Source organism: Mus pahari, chromosome 18, assembly GCF_900095145.1.
Source record: "Mus pahari chromosome 18, PAHARI_EIJ_v1.1, whole genome shotgun sequence".
Classification (NCBI taxonomy): Eukaryota; Metazoa; Chordata; class Mammalia; order Rodentia; family Muridae; genus Mus; species Mus pahari.
Window position 1 is genome coordinate 41,025,845 of NC_034607.1, and position 12,313 is coordinate 41,038,157.

Here is a 12,313-nt window from a genome sequence, read left to right on the forward strand (position 1 = left end):
CAAGAAGAAGGAAGACCAACATGTGGATACTTTATTCCTCCTTAGAATAGGGAACAAAATACCCATAAAAGGAGTTACAAAGTTATAAATTTTGGAGCTAAGATGAAAGGATGGACTATCCAGAAACTACCCCACTCAGGGATCCATCCCATCATCAGCCACCAAACCCAGATATTAATGCACATGCCAGCAAGATTCTGCTGATGGGACCCTGATATAGCGGCCTCTTGTGAGGCTATTCCAGTGCCTGGCAAACACAGAAGTGGATGCTTACAGTCAGCTATTGGATGGAACACAGGGCCCCCAATGGAGGAGCTAGAGAAAGTACCCAAGGAGCTGAAGGGGGCTGCACCCCTAGAGTTGGAACAATATGAACTAACCAGTACCCCCTGAGCTCGTGTCTCTAGCTGAATATGTAGCAGAAGATGGCCTAGTTGGTCATCATTGGGAAGAGAGGCCCCTTGGTCTTGCAAACTTTATATGACCCAGCACAGGGGAAGGCCAGGGCCAAGAAGTGGGAATGGGAGTGTGTGGGTAGGGGAGCAGGGGCCGGGGGGAATGTATAGGGAACTTTTGGGGTAGCATTTGAAATGTAAATAAAGAAAATATCAAAAAAAAAAAAAAAAAACGAATCGTAGAGGGAGGAAGATATAGTTTATGTCTTCCTCCAGAAAGGCTTTTAGCAACAGGGAAAAAAAAAAAAAAACAAACCAAGCTAAACCAACAAGACATATTTTATGCAAATGTATAGCGTGCTTCTATACAGAGAGTAAACCCCATCTCTTCTGAACTGATAAAGAACAAAGGCCATTCATTCTTATAATGAGAAAACAAATGACAATCTGGGGGGAAAAAGGACAGGGGGACTGTTTGAAATCGATGAAAAAGAGAACGAATATCATCATTCCCCGCACACACATATGCACAAGGAAATACTTATATGATTGGATGTGTGTAGAGAAAAGAAGAGGGAATGAGCATAAAGACCATGATGTAAGAAGGAAAGAGGGGCGGGAGGATGGAGGACAAAAGGCTGACTGTTGGGGGATAAGCGAAGATGTTTGCATTCACTTGGTGCTTCCAAGCAAAGCCAGTACATTGTTTGCATTTGAGGACTGTGCAATTATGATATGTCCAGTTACAAGTGTTGTAAGATAAGGGGTTGTGGAGATGCCTGGTGATTGAGAGCACTGGCAGCTCTTGCAGAAGATTGGGTTTGATTCCCAGCACCTCAGTTTGATTAACCATCAGAAACACCAGAGCATAAGATGCCCTCTTATGTCCACCATGGGGAGTGCATACATACATTGTACAGACACACATGAATACAAAAAAACCCAAAAAAACCCCCAAAAAACCATAAGCATATAAACAAAATGTTAAATAAGGCATGGGCGATATTATATCTGGTGCATTAAAGCACAAGTCAGTTAATGAAGCTTCAATTATCTTACTAAGTAACAATCATNTATTCACTCCCTCCTCATCTCTATTCCCANTCTTTGTGAAGAAGACTCATCCTAAACTCTGAGAGTTGACTGAGTACCCAATAGTTTAAAAATAGCCCAACAGCTTCTGGAAATCTGTCAAAAGGCATAGGAACCAAGCGGGCTAATTAAGCAACTTTCAATACTGGATTTGTAATGCTCTGAGCTTTAGGGATTTTAAATTCCAAATGCACCTGTGGAATATTGACACTGGTCATACTGCTCAAAAAGACTAGCATCCCTTTAAGAAGAACATGGACTACTTAGTATAGCGGCTTCCCTCATGGCTTAGTATCGTGAGAATTAATTAGTTAAAGCTACATCAGCACAGCCAGGATAAAGACAGCTAATGTGTTAACACACTGTGTTCTTAATGCTCTGGATCAGAAATTTGAACATGGGAAATTGCTTAGAATATTTTTCTTCCCTATGTGAAAATTTGGGATTTGTGTGTGGTTTTGTGCTGTGTTCTCTAGCATATAAAATGCCTTGATGGAAATGCGTGCGAAATCAATTGTGTTTCATGAAATACATTAAAATACTTTTGTAAACACTCAAAAAAATAAAGACCTATAAATAAAGCTGCCTTTAACACCCAGTGTATTAATAATATTAATGTAACAATGCCTATTATTATTATAATAGCTTTGAAATTTTCATGGAAAATTTTATCTCCACTAAATTTCCTACAGTTAAACTCAACACAAAGCAAATGTTGTATATAGTTCTGAATTCTGCATAGAAGTGCATTTTTGGTAGTATCTTAAACATGTTCAGATTGCTTTTTCTGAATGTGTGCCTGTGTTTGAATAACACTGCCTTTTGACTTTGCAGCTCGGGGTCTGGTTTTCTCTAGGCTGTGCCTACTTGGCCTTGGAAGACTATGGCGGATCAGCAAAGGCCTTTCAGCGCTGTGTGACTCTAGAACCCGATGTAAGTTTGTTTGCCCCTTTCCTTATTTCAGCTCCTTTGACTTTAAGTTATCTGAATTGTGCTGCATTTAGAGTAGCTGGGCTAATTTCTTCTACTTACATTAGTGTTTTATAGTCACACATAGTGTAATCGGCACTGGTGTTCCATTACCTTTTTTATTGACAGGTAATCTTCTATTGTTAGGGCAGATCACTGTATCCACTTACCAGTTGATGACATTTGCATCTTTTCTACATTGGTGCATTTCTGAAATGCTTCTGCCTCTAACATTTGTTTGCCTGCTTTTGGTAGTCCCGTGTTTCCTTTTCTCTTGAGTGTATATACTCGTGGTAGAGCTGGGTCATATAGTCAAGCGTTAGAGGAACTGGCAGGGTTTTCCAGAGGACCTTCTTACTAATATACTAAGCAGCCGTGAGGAAGGGGTCCTGCTGCTCAGCATCTTTGCCATCCTTTGCTACTTTCTCTTGGGTGGTAGTTCATAATTTCAGTGTATATTTCTTAATGGATAGTTATGTTGAATATTTTTGCACTTGTTTATTTGCTGATTTAGTGTCTTCTTTGGGGAATGTCTGTTTACATCCTTTGCCCATGTGAAAAATTGTTTGTGATTGTTGAGTTGTAAGGATTCTTTTTGTATTCTAACTATGAAGCACCTTATGAATGGTAGATAGCGCCCTCCATTTTTTTGTGTGTTTTGACTTTTTAAAAAAATTATTTTGTGTATACAAATGCTTTGCCTGCATGTATGTATGTGCACCATGTGTATGCCTAGTGCTGACATGTAGAAGAGGTCAGAAGAAGGCACCAGATCTCTGGCACTGGGGTTACACATGGCTGTGAGCCACCATGTGGGTTCTGGGAATCAAACCTAAGTTCTCTGCAAGAGCAATAAGTGAGCCATCCCTTCAGCCCTTTCTCACTTTCTTAATAGTGCCATTTAAAGTATAATTATACATTTTATTTTATGTATGTGGATGTTTGGCTAGCACGTGTATCTGTGCATTTCATGCGTGTCTAGTGCCCGTGAAGGCCAGAAGAGGGCATCAGATCCCCTGAAACTGGCATTAGAGACAGTGGTGAGCTGCCATATTGGTGATGGAGATTGACCCTGGATCCTCTGCGAGAGCAGCAAATGCTCTTAACTGCTTTGCCACCTCCCCAGCCCCTCTCTTACTTTGTTTTTAAGATCAACTTATTGTGCATGCATCTGTGTGTGTGCATGCCTGTGTAAGTGCAAGTGTCATGACACCTGTGTGGAGGTCATGTGACAACTTATGAAGCCACTTCTCTGCTTCCACCATGTGTAGCCGGGGAACTGAGGTTGTCAGGCATAATACCAGATGCCTTTACCCACTGAGACACCTTTCTGTCCCTTATGTATGTATGTATGTATGTATGTATGTATGTATGTATGTATGTATGTGGTGTGTATGGCATGTGTGAAGATTAGAGGATAGCTCTCTGGAGTTGGTTCCCTCCTATGAGTTCTGGGGATGCAGCTCAGGACCTCAGGCTTGTACAGCAAGGACTTTAGCCCACTAAGCCATCTCGCTGGCCCAAAAACTTAACTTTTTTTTTTTAATGTATTTGTTTGGCTTGAATTTTTGGAGAGTAGGTCTTGTTATTGTCTGTGCTGTCCTGGATCTCACTATGCAGCTCAGGCTGGCTGGCCTTGAACTCATGATCTTGCTGAAAGCTAGGATTACTGCATAGCCATGCCCAATGATGACATCTGACTCATCGTTCTTTTTCCTTTATTTCTGATCCATTGCCAAAGCTAAGATCTCATGACCGACCTCTACCCCCTTTTCTTTAATTATTGAAACTTAAACTCAGGGTTTTGGGGGGCTAGGCAGCTGCCTGACTACTGAGCTATAATCCCAGCACTGTTCCTACCTTTTCTTCTAATAGTTTGTGTCGTTTCAGCTCTAGACTACCTTAAGTTTTGTGTATAGCATAAGGAAGGGTTCAGGTTCCTTCTTTTGCATGTGGATATCAGTTAGATTTAATCAGCTATTGTCTCTGTGTGCTAAGCACCACTCACAGAAGCTTTGAGGGGAGGTTTTGGAATGGTGAGTATGGTCAGACACGCCTTTAATCACAGAACTCAGAAGGCAGAGGCAGATGGATTTCTGAGTCCGAGGCCAGCCTAGTCTTTAGGACAGCCAGGGCCACACATAGAAATCCTGTCTTGGGAAAGGGAATAAAAAAGAAAGAAAAGAAGAGAAGAGAGGGGAGGGGAGAGTTGGGAGGGGAGAGGAGAGGAAAGGGTTCTCTTTCACAGTTGCTTTGGCCATTCAGGGTTCCTTAGTTTTCCATGTTGAATTTTAACATCAACTTCTACAAAATAAAATGAAATAAAATAAAATAAAGAAAAAAAAGAAAAAGGGTATCTGAGATATTGCTAAGCATTTCATTTAATCGGCACAGCAATATGTCACCATGAATGAGGAAAACTTGTCTTGCTTTCTTTCCTCCTTTTTCTAAGATTAGCTACCAACCAAATTCCTCCTCCCTCCCTCCCTCCCTCCCTCCCTCCGTGATTTTGTGTGTTGGGGGATAATATACATGGTGTGGCATGCATGTGGAGGTCAGAGGGCAACCTGTGGAGTTGATTTTTTTTTTTTTCTACCTCATGGGTGTCAGTTATCAAACGCAAGTTGTTAGGCCTAGCAGTGAGCACCTTGCTAGGCTCTTGCTTCCTCTGCCTTCTCTTCATTTCTCCCCTCTCCCCTCTTCCACCCTACAAACAACTGATGCAGAGGTTCTGTGACAGAAGATTTATTAGCCACAATATTATTGCATTCAGAATCCAAGCCAAGCCCTTGTGCATCTGACCATAGTTCTTATTTCATTCCATAGAGCATTACTGTTAGTAGTCCACAAATAACTTACATGAAAATTATGAACAAAAATGGAAGATTATGGTAGCAGACTATGTTTCAGATGTTTGATACCATCCAAAATAGACTCTGTTCTCAGCTTTTAAATCATCACGTTTAGTCTTCTCAGTGTGCATGTAACCTACTATATGGTTGTTTAGATCTCTCCCTCTCACTGTATTTGTTGGGGAACATTGCATGTATGAGTATATGTGTACCTGCGTGTGAGTATCTGGAGGCCATAAGTTGGCATCATTTGTTCCCTTGAGTCAGGGTCTCCCCCTGAGCCTAGAGCACTAGCACTAGAGACCCCCTTGCTGACCCCCAGTGCCAGGTTACAGGTACAGCTCACCACACTATGCTCAGCACACGGGCTCTGGGCTTCTGCACCCAGGTTCTCTTGCACATGCAATGAGTGCTTTACTCAACGATCATCTTTGAGGGCTCGAAGTTAGCTTTTATAAATGTATGAAATGCTAAATTAACTTTTTTTTTTAGGGGTGTAATCAGAATGAGGAAGATCATATTGATAAAAGGTGTTTGCTTAATGGATTCATGCTTTTCAGAGTTGGTCTTTCATCTCAAAGGCACAGTAAATTGTATCTTTGAAATAGTAATCAAATTTCACCTTCTTCATTTTCTTTCTTGTCCTTTTAGTGCAATATAACTTAAAGACTGCACACAGTCAAATGGACAGTCTGGACAGTTTTTTAAATTAAGATGGTGAAAACACCGTTGTCCCCAGTGGCTCCCTCATGTCCTCCCTCCTGTCACCATGAACTCCTTCTCCTGTGTCCCTTAGTAGCTATGCTATAAGGTTTTCATTATATGTTATTTTGTATCTTTATATTTACTAAATTGTACATTAGGAACTTATTCAGATTTCTTTGACTTGGGATATATTTCAGATTTTGTGTGCTGCTAGTTGTAGTAGCAGGGTTTCTTTTTAATGCCTGTGGCATCTATAATGTATGTATGCATCATCCTGTTGAAGGGTCTTTGCATCATTTTTACAGTAGTGTAAATAACCCTGCTGTGGAAATTTTACACAAATATTTTTATGGGCATAATTTGTTTAAAACCTGAGTTGAGATTGCTTGGTTTAAATTTTATTTTGTAGTATATTAGCAGAGAAATAATTGCCTTTTGTATATTAACTTGGTGTATTTTAGACACATTTCCCCTCTCGTGTATAATATCTCTTTATTATATCTGCCTCTACGATTGCTTTTTTAACCTTTTAAAAAAGGTAGTATTTTTTTTTTTCTTTGTGTATGCCTTTCTTGGGGACTTTTACGTTTTTTAGGTTTATGGACTTCAATAAGTTTCATCAAATTTGAGAATCTTTGGCTAGTGTTTCTTCAATGTAGTAGTGATGACAACTGAACTTGGGCCTCACGCCTAGTACACAGGCTCTACTGAGTTGCCTGGCCTCTTTCACATCTCATTCTGCACTCTAATTGTAAGAATCTTATACTACTGAGCTGTGCGGCCTCTTCCCTGTCATACTGCCCAGTGGTCAGCTTCAGGGCGAGAGCTGCCCTCTTGCAGAGCATCCCTTGTGTTCACTGCAGACGTGGAGCTGAAGCATTTCCTTCCCCTTTGGTCCTTTGAGCAGCTGTCCTGCACTCAGTCCGTTTTCTCATTGGCTTCATGTTTTCTGAGTCTTTGAATATACTTTAATAAGCATTAACAAGTCCTTTTCTGTGTATGTCAGCAGCTCTTGCTTTTTTTGTTGTTGTTCTATTTTTACTAATCTTTCCTTTGGTTATGTGTGAAATTTTCCTGCTTTGCATCTTTACTAATTTATTTGGCCCTCCCTCCCTCCCTCTCTCCCTCTGTCCATCCCTCTATCCCTCTTCAGTTCTCTTTGTTTGAGACAGTGTCTTCCCTTCATAGCTCATGTGGACCTTGACCTTACGGGGTAGCCCAGGCTGACCTAAACCTTCCGGCCTCTGCCTCCTCAGTGTTGGATTTGCCTCCTGCCTGCCTATGTTGTGTGTGGCTGTTAAGTCTCCGTGTTTCCTTATTTTCCCCTCTGGTAGAGTTTTATTTTGATATTCAGTTAAGGTACTTGTGGATTATCTTGAGTTAAGCTTGGTTAGGAGAGATTCGGGGCTGTCATTTCCTAGGTTATGACAGTCCTTCTGTTAGGAGGTAAGCTTTCTTGGACTGAGTTGAGTGTCATGCTTAGACAATCAGAACTCTATTCCTGATTGGTCAGACCTTGAAACTCCTGGCATTGTGTGGCCACCAGAATTTTCATTCAGCACAAAGCATTTTGACAGTTGATTCTTTTTTTCAGGTCTCAGGAAATTTTGCCATGTGGTAAAGCTTTTTGCCCAGCCTTGGACACGGGGTGCTTACTGAACTTTCTAGAACTTGCTCTCTTACCTTGCTCCCTGGTGCTTTTAGCTACAGATTCCAGCTACCTTCTCAGGCCTGCAGCCTGGTTCCCTTTCTTCATCCCCGTGGGCTTTCGTGCTGTGATTGGTGTCTGCCTGTGTGGGAGCCGAGTGTCTGTGGACAGAGTCAGTGTCAGCTGACTGCTGACACACGGAGTGCTTTCTCCCTCCTGGGTCACCCCTGCACTGCTGCTGTCTGACTCCCCAACAGTTCCTATTTTGTCCACTGTGTAGATTTTTATGGTAAGAAGGCTAGCCAGTTACTAGCTTTGCTACATCTGGAAAGGGCGGTCAGTACCATTTAATTTTAAAGTTCTATGTGTGGCAGTTAGGAACTATATTTTATTAAAAAACAGAACAAAGTAAAATTCATAACATTCTTATTAGTATCAATATTTATGTAAGTCTTGATTTTACTTGAATACATAAAATAGACATATTAGTTAAATTATATTGTGAATTTCCAACTATTTTCTATTTCAAAACTTGAAAATAAAAATTTAACTGAACTCTGAGTCAGTACTGTGATGGCTATGTCATTGGTTTAGGTTTTTAAAATGTTTTTGTAAGGCATAAAAATAAAGTTTAATTTAGCTTTATGTCTTTTTTCTTTCAAATACATTATTAAAAATTGTGATTTTTTTTTTTAAGGGAACATAAGAGACTAGGAAAATGGGTTATATTTTGGTTTTAGCAAGTGCCTTACCTAAGAACATTCTCTAACTGGAGTATCTGTTATTTTAGAATGCTGAGGCTTGGAACAATTTATCTACTTCCTATATTCGATTAAAGCAAAAGTAAGTACCTGAGACAAATATGAAGAACTTGGTTTCCCTTAAAATTGTAAGGTTTTCTCCAGCCAAATACTTAAATCTGTGTCTAACTCTTTCCTATCCTTCTATATAAGTTAGAATAACTTAATTAACTGTTGAATTTTGATTATATAGTTAATTCTTGAAAACATTTATTGTATGATGTATACATTATAAATAATAAGATAAATATCTCATGAAATTGGCATTTGCTGCTGAAGTTTTTCACCCTAAATTTCATTACACAATCAAAACAACCAGACCTTTAGTTGGTCAACTCAACTGGTAGTTTTCTTATTAACTGTTTGTCTTAGATAATTTTTTTTAAAGATATTTTCTTTATTTACATTTCAAATGTTATCCCCTTTCCCAGTTTCCCCTCTGAAAATCCCCTATCCCTTCCCCCCTCCCCCCACTCCCCAACCCACCCACTCCCATTCCTGGTCCTGGCCTTCCCCTATACTGGGGCATAGAACCTTCATAGGACAAAAGGCCTCTCCTCCCATTGATGACCTACTAGGCCATCCTTTGCTACATATGCAGCTAGAGCCACAAGTTCCACCATGCTTTGATTGGTGGTTTAGTTCCAAGGAGCTCTGGGGGTGCTGGTTAGTTCATATTGATGTTCCTTCTCCCTGGTACTTTCTCTGGCTCCTTCATTGGGGACCTTGTGCTCTGTCCAATGGAAGATTGTGAGTATCCACTTCTTTATTTGTCAGGCTCTGGCAGAACCTCATAGGAGACAGCTCTATCAGTCTCCTGTCAGCAGGCTCTTGCTGGCATCTGCCTAGTGTCTGGGTTTGGTGGTTGTTTATGGGATGTGAATATGACCCATTTTTTTTCTGAAGAAATAAAATGATCTGCAGTATTATCATCAAAATTGATTAGTGATACAAGCTGTTTGTGGTGACATGAGATGAGAATGTAAAGGGAGCTGCAGTAGAATAGGCACATGTCTATTCACCTTTTGTGTGTCGGGAACTTACTTAGCCCTGTGAAGATCTCAGAAGAGGTTTGTGATCCTGGTTCAAAGATGCTTGTCTTGTCATAAAGCTAGGTTGGAAGGACGTGTGGAAAAGATAGGACACCTTTTGGACAAAGGAAGTGATGTGGCCAAATGCAGAGTGACATAAATGAGTGGATTTTAGCAAGTGGCAGTAAAATAATAGTCTAGCTGTAGAGTAGTGTGAGCCATCTAATGAAAAGGAAGGAAAGAGAAGTGGGTTGGGCTCAACTCACTGTGTCTCCCGATCACCTGTGAGACCATCCTGTAGGGAACAGCCAGAGAGTTTGGAAGGGAAATCAGCAGAGAAGTGTTTAGGAAGATGTACAGGAGGCGGTGTATGAGTTGGAGTAGAGAGTGAACTGGAAGCTGGGAAACCAGATAAGCAGCCCAGACACAAGGTAACTAGAGTGGAATAGGAAAGGGCAGTGCCAACAGCAGCCCAACGGGCTGGTGACTGGCTGTGAGAGCGAAGGATACGGGAGAGAAAAGGTTTGCTATTGCCAAAGCCTTAATGTATCTGTCGTGAAGTCACAAGATATTCCTGAAGATATTAAGGCCATTTTACATTGAGATCATGGAATGCTTCCTCTGCTCTTGGATGTTAGTTTGTTCTACCATTCTCTTAAAAATAATACTGTTCTTGATTACCATGGACTGTGTTAATGCTTACTGGATACCTGGTGCTCTAGGGCAGTGGGAGTCGGTTATAGTGGGATCTGGTCAGTTTTTTTCTGACATAATCCTGTATGTAGTGAGGCTCTTTTTTTTTTTCTCTAAGAGATTTATTTATTATATGTAAGTACACTGTAGTTGTCTTCAGACACACCAGAAGAGGCCATCAGATCTTGTTATGGATGGTTGTGAGCCACCATGTGGTTGCTGGGATTTGAACTCAGGACCTTTGGAAGAGCAGTAGGTGCTCTTAACTGCTGAGCCATCTCACCAGCCCTTTTTCTTTTCTTTTTTTTTTTTTTTAAAGATTTATTTATATTTACTCTATGTGTATGTATGAGTCTTTGCTTGTATGTATGTGTACCATGTTCATGCCTGGTGTCCACAAAGGCCAGAAGGCGGCATTGGAACCCCTTGGAACTGGAATTCCAGATAGTCATGAGTGCCATGTGAGTGCTGGTAACAGAACCCAGGTCATATTCTAGAGTGGCCTGAGCTGTCCTCTTTCATTTATTTGGTGTGGCTCTAGACATAAGCAATGTTTGATTCATGAAATTATGTGTGATTATTACTGTTTCTCTCAAAACAATATATCATAAAATGGTCTCATCTGTTCTGTTGTGAGCACTGCAGTGCCTTCTTTTCTTTCTGTCTGATCTCCCCAGGTACCAGGGCCTTTAGAAACATTTCCCATTTCATGTATAACTTTCATAGTCTCACTTCTCCATCATATGTGCTGGACCAGTGACTCCGAGATGAAACTTCTTATGAAAAAGCTATCCCTACCAAGAGAGAAACACAAACAATTCATTTCAGTGTTTTGTGTGTGCACATGTATGTAAAGAATGAATGTTATCTTTAGAAAGAAATCTTTGAAACAGGGTTTCTCATTGGCCCAGAGCTCACAAATTAGGCTAAACTTACTGGCCAATAAATCCCGGGGATCCTCTGGACCCCACTTCTCCAGCTGAGATTGTAAGTAGACATCACCATACTCATTATTTTTATGTAGGTCTGGGAATCAGGCTCATATTCTTGTACATGCAAGATGAGTGCTTTGTAGATAAAGCCAGCTCCCTTCCCCCTGTCCTCCCCATTTAAAGTTTTGGGCTTAGGACCCTGTGATTGGGTGCATACAGATACCCTGTATCATTGATTGTTGTCTGTTGAATTGCTCTTCAAGAAGATGACTTGATGCCCACTCCTTTGTAAGTAGGAGAACAGAGGAGTCTCAGTCCATCAGTTGTTGAAAAATACTTGTTATTACAAGGGAACAGTGTAAGAGAATAAAGAAAGGTGGAGACCGTCCATAGAAACAGTGTGTTTGAGTTTTGAAAACTAATTTTTTTCCTTTTTGAAAAGGAAAGGATTCTTTAGCAGTTCTTTAAATTATGACCAGTGTCAATATTACCTTAGTCTTTATACATTTAAGTGTGTTTGATTTTGCATTTCCTTTTGAGTGGCAAGTTTAGCTGGTTATGAAAGTTTAGGCTAGCTTAATTTCACTTGGCATGTTAGCACTATTATGAATTTTATTGCTTTTTATCATGTTGTTGCTAATAAAATACCTACTGTTTTCTATTGTTATTCTTTTCTAAATATTTGGATATCTCCATGTTTTGAAATTTTACTTTATATGTCTATATTGCTTAGGATATTCTGTACACTTTTTTGACCAAAGAATATGGATCTTTGCTTGGATCTGAAAAAATGTTCAGCCACGATCTCTTGATATATTCTGCCGTTTACTTGCATTCCTGTACTCTGGAATTTCTATCATAATTATATCTAAGTCTTAGTCTTTCCTGTTTCCTCACTCTTTGTTTATTTTTTAAATCTGAATTTTGACAGACTCCTCGGTGTTCTTTTCCAACTCACCAGTTTTCTCTTGAGTTACATATAATATGGTATAAGACATACACAGAATGCTCTTTGTTCTCCTGTTCTTTCCCAGGGTAAACCCTTGCCTTGTCTCTAGGCATGTTTTGAAACAAATATGTTCAAAGGCTTAATAGATTATTTCTTCTTCTTCTTCTTCTTCTTCTTCTTCTTCTTCTTCTTCTTCTTCTTCTTCTTCTTCTTCTTCTTCTTCTTCTTCTTCTTCTTCTTCCTCTTC

General features: G+C 40.1%; 1 protein-coding gene across 1 annotated transcript in view; it reads left to right on the plus strand.

Annotated features, from left to right (window-relative positions):
* Positions 1-12,313, plus strand: part of Ttc27 (tetratricopeptide repeat domain 27) — a 136,542-nt gene that overhangs the window by 98,515 nt on the left and 25,714 nt on the right. Inside the window, exons 14-15 of the mRNA XM_029531208.1 lie at positions 2,322-2,420; positions 8,452-8,504. Coding sequence (XP_029387068.1) covers positions 2,322-2,420; positions 8,452-8,504 — 152 coding nt within the window. The remainder of the gene's footprint in view (positions 1-2,321; positions 2,421-8,451; positions 8,505-12,313) is intronic.